Below are 18740 nucleotides of genomic sequence, written 5' to 3' on the forward strand. Positions count from 1 at the left end.
ATCCTCATATTCTACACAAAATTCTATTCTTTTCAGACTTTCTCCTTCTCCCTGACCCAGCCCCTTCTTGACTCCACACTTTGGCTTCTGTTATTTATTCTGATTACAGGGGCCTATGAGCCAAATAATGCTTTCTTCCATACCACCTGTCTATCTTGTAGTATCTAATATAGTCTTTCCCACCTACCACTTCTCTGATAATTCATGCAAGCCTCCGTTCTCCTCTTCTGCAAAAAGCTTACTAATGGCCTCCACCTTTGTTGTTGAACCTTAATCTTATTTTTGTGACATTCCTACTGAACAATTGCAAATAAATTTCATCTCACCAATTAGATTCTAAGTTTCTACAGGGCAGATTTTTTTTTTTTGTTTTCTTTCTCTTTTCTTTTCTTTTCTTTTCCCTTCCCCTTTCTTTTTCCCTCTACCCTCCCCTGCCCTCTCCTTCTCCTTACTGATCTCCCAATGTCTAACAGAGTCTGCCATAACTTTAGTTATTAATGTAAAGGAGCACCTAAAAATACAAAGAGTTTCCATATACATGAGCTAGTTTGACTTCTGAAACCCCTCCGTGTGGTAACTATTATTGTTTCCATTTCACAGATTAGAAAACTGAGTGTTCCATAGGCATAATGGCTTGGCCAAAGGGGTAGAACCAGCGTTCAGATGGCAAGTCCAGTGCTCTTGAAGGAATGAGCTCTGTCTCCATCCCCGGGGTCTTTGTAATGGCTTGGAGAGCTTTCCGTTCTAACTAACATCTGCAAAGTTCCTGTGCCATGTGGGGCAACATACAGGTTCTGAAAACTAGGATGTGGACATCTTTGGAAGGCTATTATTCTGCCTACCACAGGGCAGATGTGTGCTAAAAATTAATAAGCCATAATGTAAAATCTAGAGCTATTTCTTTGAATGGATTGCCTCCTAAGCACAGGAATTTCTCTAGTGTGTCCAAATGAATTTTGAACAATAAAACCCCAGCACGCTATAGGAAGGAGTCACATGACAGAACGAGCTTTGCATGAACCCTGTGCTGTGCTTAAATTATGAGTGTATACATGTCTATTCTTCCATAGAATTGGGGTTTTGTGTTTTTACCATAGCCCTCATCATATTGCAATGGATATTTGGTATATGATCTATGTGTCTCATTTCCCCCTAGTAGGTTATAAACTCTTTATAGATCAAGTACCATATCTTATTGCCTTTTATCCAGCCATGTGGTGGAGGCTTGATACACATTTGAAATAAATATAACTAATTCATTTAGCTGAGTTAAACAGGCCAAGGCCATTACCCCAATAGATCCGTTGAGTCACATGAGAGTATCTCAACTGGCTTAAAAATGTAAATGCTGGCCATCAATTTGGACCGCTGTAGCAATCAATACATTTCATATCCAGAGTCTGAAATTACACAAGGCTTTAGAAGTTTCAAAATCTACTTTTAGATTGCTCAACCATGTAGTTCTAATTCTGGCAAAGTACTCAAAGCATCGTGTAGGATATTACATCATTTCTGGGAGCATCTGGGATTTGCTAAATAAAAGCGGTTGGGAGGATAGGCTCTGTCATTGAATGGAAAGCATCCTGAGTCATCACCAATATTGATCATGTGAGTTTCTACTGAAAGCCTGTGAGCCATTTAATATACTATTGCCTTAATGCTGTGACTTGTGACCCCTACCTTCCACTGCAGACTCAGCAGAAGTTTGGTTAAAGGCAATGATTATTGGATCCAGAGTTGGCCTTCAGACCTTCTTGAATGGTAGAGAAGCACTCACCTGTTTTATTTTTCCCTACCCTGGCTTAAGAGTCCCATGGAAAGCCTATTCCTATTAATTTGTTTTCTTTGACTGCTAATATATTTGAGAAAGGATAAAAAGGAAATACTGTACTAGAATAGTTTGCAAAGCTTGCCAGAGATCTGAAGTTTGCCCAGGGCCTCAGGGACCAGTACAGCCCAGCAGTCGACTTTTATTGTACGTGTAATTTCCCCAAACGATGCCTTCTTTGATTCTTTACATAAAACGTGAAATTGACTTCAGGTTTTCGGCCCACAACTATATTTTTAAAGGCATTTTAGTCTTCTTTGGGTGATGAATTCCTTTGCACACTGGGTAATAGGCATACATCAGCACACGTTTTAGTGGTTCCTTCTATTTTGAATTTCCCCTTGCATGTTTTCTTTGATCCTTATACTTTGTACTTAGTGTTGGATTACTTCTATAAAGCAATCGGACAATTTCCCTTGGTGTGGATCTTGAGGAAACAGTCCAGAGTGATTTTTCTCTCCTACTTTCCCATTCCCTAGTAGTATGCTTCAGCACACAGGCCACCCCATAAGCCATGGGACAGGTCATCTACACCAGGGATGTCCAATTTTTCAGCTTCCCTGGGCCACATTAGAAGAAGAATTTTCTTGGGTCACACATAAAATACACTAACACTAATGACAGCAGCTGATGAGCTAAATTAAAAAAAAAAATCTCACACACACACACACACACACACACACACACAAACTTACAGTGTTTTAAGAAAATTTACAAATTTGTGTTGGGCTGCATTCAATGCCATCTTGAGCCACAGGTTGGACAAGCTTGATCTAAACAGCTCTTTGACACCTTCTGGGCAGAAATGAGCAACACACAAAGGTAGGGAAGCAAGAATGCTTTAAAGAGAAAAGAACAAAAAGTATGGTAGCTTGCGAATCCTTGAGCGTGGTATGGTTCTGTCCCGGCACCTAGCTCGCAGGTGGTCCTGCTGCCACTGTTTGCTAAGTTGAAAGGAACATTGGTTTTGTTTCCGGCGGATGTTTTCAAATAAGTACTTTGTCAGAAACCTGTGTCCTTCTCAATCAAAAAAACAGGGAGAAGAATAGTTTCTCCTTATAGACAGAATTAGGAATAAAACTCTGGTCCCTCATCAAACTTTGGTTTAACTTTTAGTTCTTCCTTTCATTTTCTTTTGAATGACAGTATCTGTTTCTCTTTTCCTACATTATTTAGTTGAATTTTTAGCTCATGGGTTTTCAGGGATTATTCTTTATTTACATAATCATTTAAGTCAAAGCGTTTCTCACTGTGGCTACATCCCACAAATTTGTGATATAGTTCAGTATAAAGTATTTGAAAATTTCAATTATTTTTTTCACTGATCCATGAATTTTTTAGCAGTGGATTTTCTAAGTCACACATGTTTTGGGAAGGGTATCTATGTTATTGATTTCTCATTTATTTGCATTGTGATTTGCATGATAGAGACTTTCTGATATTTGTTGAGATTTGCTTTGTGACATTATAATATAGTCAGCTTTATAAATAGTCCACATGTTTGACAATAATGTATATTTTCTTATTTCCATTGGTTCAAGCTTGTGGTTAGTGTTTTTCAATCTTTCTCTGTTTTGTTGTTTGATCAATCTAGTTTCAGAGGAAGCTAGGTTAAAATCAGCTTGTATGTGTGTAGACTGAATGTATGTTATGATTATCATATTAGGGACATACAAGTACAAAATTGTGACATCTTCTTGGGGAATCATTCATTTTATTACTCATAGTTTATTTTATCCCAAATAATGATTTTTTTATGGTTTTATTTTGTCTTCTCTTTGCTTGGCATATGTTTAAATATCCATTCACTTTCAATCTTTATGTGGTTTTAGTTTTAAATGTGTTTCTTGTAAACAGCATATAAAACCAACATAGTAATCACTATCTTCCAAAAGGTGAGTTTATTGCTTTGCATTTGTTGTGCTAATATGTGTAGGCTTATTACTACTATCTTATTTAGTGTTTTCTATTCACCTTGCCTTATGTTTGTATCTTTATTTCTCCAGTTTACCTTCTATATACATAGGGTCAATAATCTGTTTTTTCTTTTTCTTTGATACAGGGTCTCACTCTGTTGCTCAGGCTGGAGAGCAATTGCATGATTATTGCTCACTGCAGTCTTGACCTCCTGGGCTCAATGTGATCCTCCCACCTCAGCCTCCTGAGTAGGTGGGACCACAGGTGCATGCCCTCTTGCCCAGATAATTTTTGCATTTTTTTTTTTTTTTTTAGAGACAGGGTTTTGCCATGTAGCCCAGGCTGGTCTCGAACTCCTGGACAAGCAATCTGCTTGTCTTAGCCTCCCAAAGTGTTGGAATTACAGGCATGAGCCACTGTGCCCAGCCAATAAAATTTTAATTCATCTTTTCCCTCTGCTGATTTTGAAGTTTTATGTATTATTTCTCTACTTTTAATAATAACTCTTACATTTTTCACACATGTACCTAACAAGTCTAAAATGTATGAGCTTGCCACCTTTCTCTTGAATAATACAGTGCTTAGAGTGCCACTCCATTCGACATGTCACTGCTGTTCAGCATTTGAGAAACATCTTGCTCAGATGGTTCTAAAATGAACCGTCATTCATTTACCACATTTAGATGTCCTAAACTCCACGTTAGTTGTTATAATTTTTTTGTTTTAAACAATACATTCTTTAGATTTATACCACGTTTCTGAGTTTCTTTGTTCACTGTTGCATCTTGAATCTCAACCATTTTCAGTTGAATTTCCTCTTTCAGAATTACGTCTTCAGAAATATCTGAGAGTCTATTAGTGGTAATTCTGTCCTCTTAATTGAGAGCATATTTATTTTTCCCTGAGTTTTAAATGATAGTTTAGTAGGAATCAACAAAATTCTAGCTTGACAGTTATTTGAGGCTATTATTCCGTCGTCTTCTCTATTGTTATGGTGAGAAGTCAGCTGCTGTCTTGTCTTACCTTGAAGTCCATCTGTATTTTTCCTTCCGATTGCCTTTAAAAGTAATTTTGCCTCGATGAGTTTAGATTTGGATTTCACTTAACTTGTTCTCCCTTTGGCATATTTTACTTCCTTAATATAAAGATTTCTGTTCTGGATCTACTCTGTATAATTCTAATCCATTGTTCTCTTTAATATTGCCTCTTTCCCATTCTCTCTGTTGTTCTCCTAGAAGTGTTTGTTGGACTTTCTCATTCTGTCATGCATGTTGTTCAACCTCTCATTCATATTTCCCATGTCTTCAACTTGTAATCTTGCATTCTAAGGTATTTTTTTCATATTTATTATCTAGTTTCCTCATCCTCACTTCAGATAGATTTAATCAGGTGTTTAAGCTGTCAATTAAGTTTTAAATTTCTACTATAATTTTCATTTTTTTTTAGAAGTAGATGTGCTTCTTTTGCAAGCCTATTTTTTCTTAAAACACTTTTCTGATTTCTTCTTTTATCTCTTTACTCATTTAAGGCACGGGTACCTAACCCCTGGGCCATGAACAGGAACCGGTCTGTGGCCTGTTAGGAACCACACTGCACAGCAGGAGATGAGCAGTAGGTTAGCAAGCACTACCACCTGAGCTCCTCCTCCTGTTGGATCAGCAGCAGCATTAGATTCTCATAGGAGCGCAAACCCTATTGTGAATTCAGCATGTGAAGGATCTAGGTTGTGTGCTCCTTCTCATAGGTGGGAATTGAACAATGAGAACACTTGGATACAGGGTGGGGAACTTCACACACCCGGGCCTGTCGTGGGAAGGGGGAAGCGGGGAGGGATAGCATTAGGAGATATACCTAATGTAAATGACGAGTTACTGGGTGCAGCACACCAACATGGCACATGTATACATATGGAACAAACCTGCACGTTGTGCACCTGTACCCTAGAACTTAAAGTATAATAAAAAAATAATAAATAATAATAGTCAATTAAATTTGTTGTTAAGAAAAGCACTAGGTGTTCCTGTGAATATCTGCAAGAATGATTGCACTTAAATATCATTGTAAAACTAGGGCTAAGGGAATGAAGATTTAACAGAGAAATTCCACCCACTCATCATCAGATAATAGGTGGCTAATAGAACAAGTACAATATTAGAAATTTTTAGAGTAAATAAGAAGGCCTTATCGAAGCTACCAAATTCATACCACATAACTGGATATTTGGCAGTATTTTAGCAGCAAATTTTCTTTCTTCTAATTCCCAGTTTTATTAATTAAATTACAGAATATTTTCTGAAACTATACCTGACAGTATCCAGTATGATAAGGAAGTAATTACCGAGATTTTTTTCAAGAATAATATTTATTCATCCAATCATTCATTCAATCACTGAACACTTGTGGGCCATCTACTGTATGCCAGCCAGAATAAGGCGACACATGAGTATTAAGGTGACACATGAGTATTAGAATTAGTTTCTTCTCAAAGTATAAATGTACTGCATTTTCTCCTTTGTTCACCTTCAATTTATTATGAAATAATCAGCATGTTGTGATTTGCCCTTCAAGAAAAAGATTGTTATTTTTTAAGGGGCATACTGGGTATATTTTATAATTGGTAACAAGAAAACTTTGCCAATCATAAAATAATTTTTATTTGACAATGCATGCAGACTCAAGGATGACTAATTATTTGACTAAAAAAAAAATCTCATCTCTTCAAAGAAAAAAAAAAAAAAAGAGTATCTAATGCCTGATGATCAGAGGTAGAACAGTTTCATCCTGACACCGTTTGCCACCACCAGCCATGGAAAAAAATTGTCTTCCACAAAACTGGTCCCTGATGCCAAAAGGTTGGGGACTGCTGATTTAAAACATATTTTATAGTCTCTATTTTAAATTCTTCAAGTGTAATCTTGTCCCATATTGCATCTGCTATATCATGGTAGATTGTGTTTTAAATTTCATACTTTGACTTCATCGTCAACATAGGCATTATGCATATACTATTGTAGGGCAATGGTTGCAGACATGTTTCCCTGGAATATGTTTTTGTTTGTTTTTGCCATGTGTTCATGGCTGTTTCAGCCCAGTTCAAAATTTTAAGTTAATTTCTTAGCACGAGTGTTCCCAGGATGTTCATCTGGTACAGAGGGCAATTCCAAAGTCAAACAACTGTGTAATACAGGTCCGCTATTACACATTCCGAGGGACAACTTTACTCTCCATCCCAAACCTGGCTCAAGAGAGATGAACTTTCATTTCTTCATAGTATTGGTAGGCAGCTAAAATAATCTTTTTAAAATTTTTGGCTTCTGAGAGATTTCTCTTATTTTCTTGCAAGCTCAGAAAGGATGTTTGCCCTACTTTTATTTAGAATTTTGGAATTCAGTAGCAAAGAGAATTCCTTGGGAAAACTAAGTTCTCGTTTTGTTGCCAGAACCAGAAGTCCTGGGGACGTCATTTCCGTGTACTGAAAAGAGATCGTATATTCAACATTATCTCTGATGTGGTATCATCCCAATGTACCATTTATGTGCAATGGATTTTAGAAAATAAACCATTTAGGGATTAAAAATATTGAATTACCTCCTTCTTTTAAATTACCTGGGAACTGTTCTTTCTAAATTTGCATTTGGGGATTTCTTGAGACCATGTCCATTAAATAACAAATTCTGTACTGGAATACTGAACACAGTGAGTATGGGATAATAGAAACACAGGCTATTTGTGTATTTGTCACAGTTCTTCTAGGAACAAGTAACAGAAACTCAAGTCCAACTGGGTTAAGTAAAAAAGTGATATTTATTGACCCAGATGGCCAAAAAATCTTGGAGTTTATTGTTCAAGTATAGCTAGAGCCACATACTCAGAAAGTATTAGATTAGAATATGTCTCTTTTAATCTCTTGGTTCTCCTTTCTTCTGTGTTGGCCGCATTCTCATTTGGATGCTATCTTTATGGTGGCAAGATATTTTCCAACAGCCTCAGTTAAAGAGGATAGCAGATCCTCTTTAGGTCTTGTCTAGCAGATATCCTTGGCCTGTGGCTTATTGGCCTTGGATTAGATCATCTGTCCATTCTGATCAGTCCATGCTCTGATTGGCCTGGTCCCTGGAGTTGTGATCAGCTTTGGTCCAACTACATAGGCTAAGAATGGGGGGTAGTTTTCCAAGAAAAAAATAAAGAAAACCAAAACACAGAGTGCTGTCACCAGAAGAGAAAGGAATGGAAGTTGGGTAAGCAAAGTACAACAAATGCCCCCCATAACCTATCTAATTTCTTGTTTGTGTTTGTTGTTCATTTCAGGATAGTGTTGAGTTTAGAAACATCTGCAGTCATTTGGCTCTACAGATTGAAGGACAGCAGTTTGACAGAGACTTGAATGCTGCCCACCAGTGTTTGAAGACAATAGTCAAGAAGCTGATTCAGTCACTTGCTAATCTTCCTTCAGATGCCCACGTGGTAGCCTGTGCTTCCTTGAGACAGATCTTACAGAATCTCCCAGACATATGAGTGTTAAAGGTATCGGGAGTAAAACCACAGCCAGCACTGTTAAGAGAACCAGATACTTTCCTTCCTAATTGGGTCAGCAGACAATGGATGTTTTTATATCCAAAGGGGAAAGACTTGATGGCATGTGAAACAGTCTGACCAGTGGCATCTGTAGCCTTCAGGATTATAGCATGTTAGTGAAACTTTTTTAAAGCAGTAGTTCACATTTTTAAGTATATTGACCTATTTGCTGACTTTCTGATTGAAATACATTCTACTTTGTGAAACTGATTTGATTATGTATGTATATATTTATTCATATTGTTAGTTTTTATTGAATGATACCTTAATTTGTATTCATATTAATGTAGGTCTAAAGGGTTTAATGTGGTTATTTATATAATTAAAGTTCCTTGGCTCTTAAAATGACCTTGAATAAATGAGATATTTGATAATTGCAATGTTCTATTAATACTTACTGGACACTTCCTTTTATGTTACAAGAATGACCTTTGTAGGACTACATGTGTCAGTAATCATGAGTTTCAATCCTGACATTAGTAACTTACTGTTGAGCACAAGAAGAGTTGCTTCTAAACCTTGTGCTTTTATATACTAATTTAAAAACTTAAAGTGATAGTGAGCTATGACTTACCAATCATGTATGATATGTAAATACAAAGCACAGTATTATTAAAATCTCACGTGGAAAAGTCTAGCTCTTACTGTTTCTAAATATTCTGATTGAAGTAGGAAATTCTTTGAAAAAAGGGAGGGAGTGGATTTACTGGCAGGTTTCCCAAACCATTTAGAGCTGGGAAGAGAGAAGATGATATTTTTTTTCAACAACAGTCCACACATACTTAGGAAAAACTAAATTTCTTGTTGTTCAATGATGACTGTGTTGAGAGCCAAAGTAAAATGCTATTTTTCCCTTAAAATTTTAATAGAAACAGCAACAGACTTAGAAAAAAAGATTATAGTGTATATGTGCAGCTTGTTTTCTAAAAGAATCATCAACTGGGTCTGTGTGGTGGGAGTACAGTACTATTTCTAAGGTGTTAATAGTAATCAAAGCCTTTTTAATCTCACCCACTCTGATCCTAGTTGGTTCTAAATGTTTTCTTCCAGAATCTGAGAATGAAAGGTAAACATTGCTTCTCTTTGGAAGTAACTGACCGTTTCCAGAGAAGGGAGCTAAGTATATGATACTGAATTCTAAAGGAAAGATGGATGCTTTGTGTGTCTGTGGGCATGCGTGTGTGTGTGTGTGTGTGCTCATGTGTTTACAGGTGCATGAGTATGTGTAGGGGTGAGGTGGGCCAGAAATAAAGGGCATTTATTTCTTCACTTGATCTTAGCCAAAAGGCTGAGAAGCGGTAGGCATTTATTTCTTGAGAATAATCTTTGCCACTCAGTTTTCCCACACCTAAGAAACATTGTATTCTGGGGGGATGCCTTTCTTTTATGATGAGGTCTTTCTTCCCCCAGGGAAATTAGCTCTGTACTTTTCTTTCAAGACCCATCATTACTACCCCATTGTAATTAATGATTCCCTCAATGAATATTAAGGTTGTTTTTTTTTTAATCTTACCCAAAGAAATAGTGAACATTTTTTATTTTCTATCTGTGCTTGTGCTTTTTCCTCACTTTGTACCATGTTTCCTATGTGCTGACAAAAATCCTATTCATCCTTTAAGATCTGACTTACCCACCACCCCCTCCATGAACCCTCATGGGCAATCCTAGCCAGAGGTGAACTCTTCCTTTTCTAAATTCCCATAGAACACATTTTGTGCTACTTTTCTGGTGTTTATCACATGCCATCTTAACAGCATAACTGTTGGTAAATCTGCTGTCAAGATTAGCTTGCTGAGGGCAGGGATTACCTAGACATCTTTGTATGTTGCATAGCATCTACAGTTCTTAAAGTTCTATGATGCTACTAGAACTTTGGTTGCCCCACCACCTTTTTACACCCCTCTCCTACCCCATGCTAACTTCGGTGTCTTATGTTCTATGGTCAGTCTACATAATCAATTGGTTCCACATGCCACAAGTTCCCTTCCCTTTTTTCCCTTTGGTTGAATGTTGCTTGTAGAACTCAATCCCTGGTCAAGTTCAACTCTCTGCCTACTCCATGTCTGTACAGGAGCTCTGAATATGGCTGGAGAAAAACACTCAGCCATACCAACCTTACTTCAGCTCGTGGCTCCCAGTCTCTAGGGACCCTTGGCATTCTCCATTAGCATTACTTCATTTCCTAGACCTGCAATGTTCAGTATGGTAGCACTGGCCACACGTGGCTACTGAGCACTTAAAATGTGGCTCATCTGAACTGAGATGTGCTGAAAATGTAAAATGCACACTGGCTTTTAAAAACTCATTACTAAAAAAATGAATCTAAAATATTTTGGTACTTTTTATACTGATTACATGTTGAAATAATATTTACCATTGAAAACATACCATTGAAATTAATTGTACCTATTTCTTTTCATGTTTTCAATATGGGTACTAGAAAACTTAATATTCCATGGATGGTTTGCATTATATTTCTATGAGAAAGCACTGTTCTGGAAAATTCACTAGATAATTCACTGCTGGCCTTAACAATTTACTCTCTGAAGGCCCTTCCATACCTTTTCAAACTTTACCATTGTTTACTCTCCTCATTCTTAGCTGATGAGCTTGCTTCTGATTGCACAGGGACAGTGGAAGCCATAAGAAGAGCATGTTCCTCATCTCACCAGCAGATCTACCTACCCTGCATCTGTACACAAGTACTCTGAGTTTGCTTCTGTTATAAGGAGGGCTGCCCTGCTCCTGTGCAAGACTGGTTGGCCACTAAGGCTCTGGACTCTGTCCCTTCTCACTCACTTGTGGAATTCTCTCTTAACATTCATGCTCTTGCTTGCATTATCAATTTTTGCCTCTCGTAATATCATTGCATCAGCATGATATTATGTTATAGTATCTCCAATCAAAAAAAAAATTCCTCTGGCTACTGCTCTGTTTTTTTGCTCCTCTTAACAGCAAAACTCACTGGAATAATTTTCCAGATTAGTTGCTTACAATTCCTTTTGTCTGATTCCCTTTTGAACCCACTTCAAATGGATTTGTGCCCACAACTCCATCAAAACTTATCTTGTCAAGACTGCTGATGACTGTCTCACTGACAAATTCCATGGTAGATTCACAATCCTCATATTACTTGATCTATTAGCAGTGTTTGATGCAGTTGACCATTCCCTCTTTGAGTCACTCTCTTATTTGTTTTCCAAGTCAGCAGACTTTCATGGTTTTACTTCCTCACTGGCTTACTTTACAGACTTTTGTCCTGGTTCTTCCACATCTCTTGATTTCTTAATTGCATAGTGCTTCAGGGCTCAGTTTTTGTCCTTTTCTCTAACTACACCTACTAGTTGGTGATTTACAATACTGGCTATTCACTAATGATGCCCAATATATGTCTTTCACCCTGAGCTCCAGACTCCTGTGTTCAACTGACTACAGAATATCTCTACTTGGATGCTGAAAGTAATTTCAAATTCCAAAATGGAATTACGGATTCCCAAGACTGCTTCTCTGCCATCCTTCAAATTTCAGTTGGCCATGGCTCTTATCCTTCCAGTCACATAGGCAAAAAACATTAGCGACCTCCTTGACTCCCCTAATAGTGTCACCTAAATTCACTCAATCAGCAAATCCTGTTGGCTCCACTTTCAAAACATGTCTCAAATCAGATCACTTCTCCCTACTTCCATAGCCACTATTCGAGTCCTAGGCACTATTGTCTCCTGCCTGGAATATTGCAGTACCTCCCTGAGTGGTCATAGTACTTCTCTGCTCTCTATAGTCTATTCTCCACACATCGGCCACAGTAAAAAAAAAAAAAAGTTAGATCAATTACATCTCTGCTCTACCAATGGCTTCCCTTTTTACTCAGAATAAAATCCAAATTCTGCCTTTTTGACCCATCTCCTACTACACGTCTAAGACACGAGTCTCTTTGCCACTCACCTCTTCAAATACGACAATGATCAATCCTAGGGCCTTTGCACTTGCTCTTCCCTCTGCCAGAACAATGTTTTTCATCTATTTCAAGGAGGTCTCTGCTCCAAAGCCTCCACACTAGGGAGGCCCTCTGTAGCCCGCTCAGCAAAAATAGCATCCCCTATTACTCTCTTATCCCTATTCCCTGCTTTGTTTTCTTTGTTGCTCTCATAATGGCCTGAATTGGTTTATGTTTTTATTGCCTGTTGTAGTGGCTAAATGGTGGCCCCAAAAGTTGTGTTTATCTTAATCTAAGTGACCTGTGAATATTATCATATATCACAATAAAGTGAATATTACCTTAGATGGTAACAGATGTGATTGCATTAGGGATATTGTGGTGAAATGGTTTGGGATTATCTGGGTGGACCCCAGATGCCATCACAAATGTGCTTGTAAGAAAAAGGCAAAGGGAGAGAACACAGGCAGAAGAAGAGGAAGCAGTGTGCCCATGGGAACAAAGAGTACAGTGACAGGCCCAGAGTCAGGGAACGCTGACAGCTACCAGAAGCTGAAAGAGGCCAGGAGCAAATTCTCCTCTAGGGCCTTCGGAAGGAGTGCTGCACCGGGGCCATCTTGATTTGGGGCTTCTGGTCTTCAGAACCATGAGAGAAAACATTTCTGTTGTTAGAAGCCACCCAGTTTGTGGTAATCTGTTGCAGCAGCCATAAGAAATGAATACACCAGTTTTTCCTCCCTAGAACAAAAGTGCCAGGGATGTTGTTCACAGCTGTATTCCCAGCACAGCAGCAGCAGTGCCTAGAACAAGGTAACAGCTCAATAAATATTTGATGAATGAAGTCATGTCGTTAGTCACTTATGTTTTTTGGTAAATATCTAAACCTAAAAAAAAGTGAAAAGAATAATTTTAAGGATTAAACTGATCAGTGCATTTTAGGCAGGTGTTGAGTTAAAAACAATCATGTAGCAATCACTCAATAAATGTTAATAATCATGATGGTCATCCTGACAATGACTGGGCCAGCTTGGGCCATTCTGAGTGACCTTTTCTCCTCAACTTTCCCATGTAGTGTTTTTCTTTTTCTCTCTCACTTCAGAGTCAGACTGTGTTTTTAAAATTTAAGAACATGTAGTACCTTGGGCAATGTGTGGCAGTTGCATGAAGACAGGTTGTGGATGTCTTTTTATAACTCTAAAAAAAGTCACATCATCTGATATTTTTTTCATTGAATTTCCCTAACTGTTTCACCCTCCTATTTCCTTTAATTGTTATTTTTAGATGATCCATAATAACAAATTTCTGGATGGTAGAAACGCATTTTCTTATAGAATAAAAGTAGGGGACATACTGGTGATCTTTTAATTAGAGCTAGATACAGGCGTGACAAGATGGTACTTGTGCCCTGCTCTTGTCTTGAGATCCTCTCCTCACTGTATTCTGTAATCTCCTGGCAGCTCCAAGAGCTCCCAGATCAGCTTATCTTACATCCTTTTGACTGCGTGCCTTGCACTGATTGAGGAACTATGTTCAGTTTCCTTTGGCTGTTTTCCATTTCTTGATTTAAATGAAGGCCTTTGGAGGGTAGGAAGTCATCTGGACACTTGCTTCTGACAGAACATAGGACTGTAAGAACCAAATCTTCCACATCTTAAAATTCCCTCCAACAGTTGGCTCCATTTTCCATTTTTCCTTCATGCTCTGGTGCCAGATCCTCATGCAGTAAATCTATCTGAGAGGAGTACAAATCTTGTGGATCCGTGAGTTTCAAGACACATTTAATTCAGCAGAACTTCAACTAGCATTGTTCCATATCATCTGGGTATCCTCATCAGGGATCCCAGTGTTCCATTCTACAGCCAAGAAATTACCACAGTCCTGGTTTCACTTAGCTACATACCAGAACCAAAGGTCTAGGCTGTCACAGCCCCAGTATGTGTTACCAGAGAGCTTTACCTTTGTTGGAGGTGACATGTTTACTGCTATGCTCAATAGAAATGGTATTTGAAGCTGAACCATAGTTTATATATTTCACTTCTTGTAGACAAGTTCATATCTGCTCCATGCATACAGTCATAATTCAGGAGACACTTCCAAGGTTGGCAGAAATCTTTCCTGGCACAGAAGCACCAGTAATTTGTTCCCCTTGACTTGGTGGAGACTTTGATAATAATCATGACTTTATTTTCTTTTTCCTTAAAAAAAAAAAAAGCATTACAAAATGCCTATGGAGCATAAGGGTATCTGGCAGAAAAATTCACGGAGATCCTAGAAACAAGTTAGAGAAGACAGTGTTGGCTTAGGTTGGTACAAAAGGGAGAGAGGAGATTCTGCAAAGACCCCTGCCTTGCTGTACCTGTATTCCAGCTCTGAATGGAGCTTGAGAGTACAGGAGGACAGCAAAGCTTGGCCCTGTGTGTGTGTGTGTATGTGGCGAGGGTAGTGCAGATGGAGGGAGGAGAAGGGAAGAGGTACACTGAGCCTGATGCTGTAATCCCAAACATGAAGAAAGCAGTGGGATAATCTGGTAAATGAATGTCTTTGTGGTATCCACAGACCCACCTTGAAGAATTCCTCAAATGCACTTGGTTTGTTGATTTGCCCAAATGAGAAAATATAGTGCTCCTGACAAATGACACTTTCCATAATGTCTGGGAAGTGCTGATGCTCTTTTATACACAGCCTCATTCAGTCCTCTGAGTTTGTCTTTGATACCCTCTTGTCTCTCATTCTTTAATTTTATCTCAGCCCCTCTCTATCTTGAGCCACATTCCACAGAATCGTGCCAAAGGCATTTAGAAGGCTATTAATGGCATTATGTTTTTATGGCTAACTATTCTTTTATACATAAATCAAGTTAACAGATGTTGGTCTTTGTTTCTTTTCCCTCCATTTTTTAATATATTCCCTTGCCTGTCTTCCAGTCTCGGATTACGTGATACTTGTTAGACACCTATTTCCTGTGTAACTCAGAATGGAAATATGTGTGTGTATAGCAGGATTACTGTTTACACTCACATTACATGAATAGGCATACTCAGAGGGAATAGAAATAAGCTATTCTATCCATTTTCTTGCCTTGCAGCAAGTTTAATTGAAGGACAAAAGGGAGAGAATGAGATAAAAGTTATCTCATTCTGTTAACTTTATTTATGTATAAAAGAATAGTCATATAAACCATAATGGAATTAATAGCCTTCTAAATGCCTTTGCCACAATTATGTGGAATGTGGCCCAAAACAGAGAGGGGCTGAGATAAGATTAATGAATGAGAGACAAGAGGGTATTGAAGACAAACTCAGAGGACTTTTTGATGTAATTGACCTCACACTTTCACTTAATTAAATTTAAATGTTTACTATGATACCCACTTTATTCTATATTATAAAATTGTACTTTTCTGCAGTCCCCGTCAAGAATATTTCCTGTTCTTGAAAGCAAATTTTTGAATTTTTCATAAAAAAGTGGGGTAGTTTTGTTGTTTAGTAGTATGAGAAGCTCTAAAGTTAACGGGGCTGGAATTACTGCACTGTTATGAGGTTGCACTAAAAGTTGTTTTGCTCCTGTTTTCTGGGACTGACTTCTTTAGGGAGAATGTTGTACCATTAAATCACAAAACATTCACAAATTCACATGCACCATAAGCGGGCCTGTGGGACAGTCTACTTCAAGTTCATCTAGAGCATTTAGAAGCGAACATTCCTACACTTCTGGGGCTTCGTTCAAATGTAAGCCAGCATCTAGTCTGCTTGCAGAATACAGCTAGTCCATTGTTTCCAGGTGTTTTGATGAATGAACCTGCTCAACAGTTGATCTAGTCAGTATAGAAACAATTGAAAAAAAATTGATAAGAAATCCAATAAATTCAGTAAGGCTCTGTATGTGTGCGTATTTGTGTGTGTAATTTTTTGTATCAATAAACACATGATTTACAGGTAATCTCTCTCATTTTCTTCCCCTCATTTCAGTAGACTGAAATATAGGTTGAAAAGATCTTTGAGTGTAGAGATTTTTCTGTCGACAATGGGTACTCATAGAAATGAGAAATTGCAGAATGACATGCAATTGTAAGTAATGATTACATCTCTAACATGCTCCCAAATGGACTTTCTGTGCATTAATTATCATTACACTACAGATTCCAAGATGTCTTTTAGCTACAGGTTTTAAACACTGTTTATAACAGATAAAATGAGTTCTTGGGGGGAAAAAAGAGGGAGACTCTTAGCAAACCAGTGTCATAAGTGAAAAATAGAGCTTGCCAAATAAATAACTCAGACACATTTATATTTGTCTAGATGACTATGTCTCTATTTTTTACATTTTAAAATAATTATAGATTTATAGATCGTATTCATAAATTATTCACAGATTATAGATTCATAGTGACAAAATCTAGTACATGGAGTCTGATGAATTCTTCACCCAACCCAAATGATGACAGCTTATATGACTGTAGTACAATAGCAAAACCAGGAAACTTACATTGGTACCATACTATTAACTGGATTGGTACAGTACATACACAGGATTAAACTGCATAGAACTACACACACACACACACACACACACTCACACTCACATGAATACATGTAAAAACTGATGAAAACTGTTTTCATCGGCATTCCATCAGCATTGGTTCTGGCTTCTGGACTGAGACTGGATTACCTTGCAGAGAAGAGCTAAGGAATCATGGAGTCAACTTCTATTTTTTTCACTTTCTTCTTTCCAAAGTTCATTTCCTAAATAAAGCTGTTTTTGTAAAATCTGTTGGCAACGTTCATACCTGAATAATGCCATGAAGTTGGTAAGCTCTATATTTAAAAAAAATGACTATTACCAAAATCTTCATCAAAGTAGTTGAAGTGAAAGAAAGCATTCTCTCACCTTGGTCTGACAGAATGAACGTCCATATGGGGACTTCTCTTTCCCAAACCCATATCACAAATGGCATGAGCTGAATATTTCCAAGTGTGGGTCTGACTTTTAAGCGATTTCCCACATTTTCACTTCACAAGAGATCCCTTAAAATATTACAGTGGTGACAATGACTTCACTCAAATAGATGCAGAGCCAGCCTTTCACATTTCTAATGCATTTTTCTGGAGTTTGATCTAGACTAAAAAATACTGCTTATTTGATCTCCTACCAGGTGAGATTGGTAATCCCTCACTAATTTAAAAATTGCCATGTTGAATTTGATCCAATTTAAAAAATATGTATTGCTTAAAATGCCATTTTTGTGATTTCTTTTTTGTTTTTCTAGCCATGAAATATGGAAGCTCAGTCTCCTTAATATAAGCGAGTTAATTATTTCAAAGATCAAAAAATGACATTTGCTCTTTAATTTTAAAGTAGATAATAATGCTTTTATCGAAAAAATCTCCTAGAATCTCTATTTCAATCTAATCAGAGGGAAATTTGGTATAATTTATGAGAAATAAATACACTGTGGAAAAGAAAAAGAACTATTGAAAAATAATGCATAGTATTTCCTAAGTTGAGCCATAAAACATAGCGCTTGTTTATTTTACCATATAATTCCAGGGTTACCACTTCAACGTTTAAAGCAAAGACCTCTATCAGTTATCTAAGTATATATACATTAGATATAAAAAGTCTCAAACAAATTACAGAGTTTTTTTAGTGATTCAAGGAAGGAAATTTAAATTCTCAGTCATCCTTCCTGAAGCTTACAGCGTTTTAGTGAAACTCAAATAGATCAATGTAAGCATATGTTTCATATGACACAGCTCTCAAACTACCACACCAAAGAGTTCTGGTATCTGTGCATTAGTCAGAAAAATCTTAGTCTACGACCGTACCACCTTGAACATGTCTGGTTACATCCGATCTTGAAAGCTAAGCTGGGGCAGACCTGGTTAGTATTTGAATAAGGGACCACGTGGGAATAACGGGTGCTGTGGGCTTAAGAGAAATTTATTTGGTCTTTTATCTTTTCGGACCATTTTGGTTTTCAAAGGCAACAGCTCAAATCAAACCTTAAGCAGAAGTTTTAATTTTAAGATGTGGTTTTTTTTTCTTTTTCCTGTCATTCTACAGTCCTACTTTCATGTTAAGAATTTCCTCTATTACTTTAAATATTTATTTATCTATGGCTTTACTGAAAAGACTTATACATACATATGTATAACTAGATTTATACATATATAGCTATATGTAACTATTCACATATATCAACAAGTAACACCCTGAATCGTAATTGTGATTGATGTAAAGCTGTTTGTTTTTATAGACTGAAGTGTATGCCCCTCAGCAGACATAGCTGTGGTAGAGGCTGTGCTACACCTCAGATGCATGGAGACAGGACCTTTATAACTGCTTTTCTTGGGCTTAGTTTTGAGTAAACTGTTGATCTTGTCATGGCCTTCCTTGCCTTTACCCTACATACAGATTAAAACTCCCCTTTGAAAATGTTAACCACATGTGTACACCCAAGTGGACTTTCTGTAGCACTAGCCCGGA

The 18740-nt window shown here is 37.5% G+C and overlaps 1 protein-coding gene across 3 annotated transcripts in view; it reads left to right on the forward strand.

Annotated features, from left to right (window-relative positions):
• The window catches only part of LOC105490728 (deleted in lymphocytic leukemia 7), a 132715-nt gene that overhangs the window by 13330 nt on the left and 100645 nt on the right, over positions 1-18740 (forward strand). Inside the window, exon 2 of one of the 3 annotated variants that reach the window (XM_011756619.3) lies at positions 8054-16188. The exons of the other annotated variants lie outside the window; for them this stretch is intronic. Coding sequence (XP_011754921.1) covers positions 8054-8260 — 207 coding nt within the window. The 3' untranslated portion in view covers positions 8261-16188. Of the gene's footprint in view, positions 1-8053; positions 16189-18740 lie in introns of those variants that run through there. 3 annotated transcript variants of the gene reach the window in all.

The sequence above is a fragment of the Macaca nemestrina genome, chromosome 16 (assembly GCF_043159975.1).
Source record: "Macaca nemestrina isolate mMacNem1 chromosome 16, mMacNem.hap1, whole genome shotgun sequence".
Lineage (NCBI taxonomy): Eukaryota > Metazoa > Chordata > Mammalia > Primates > Cercopithecidae > Macaca > Macaca nemestrina.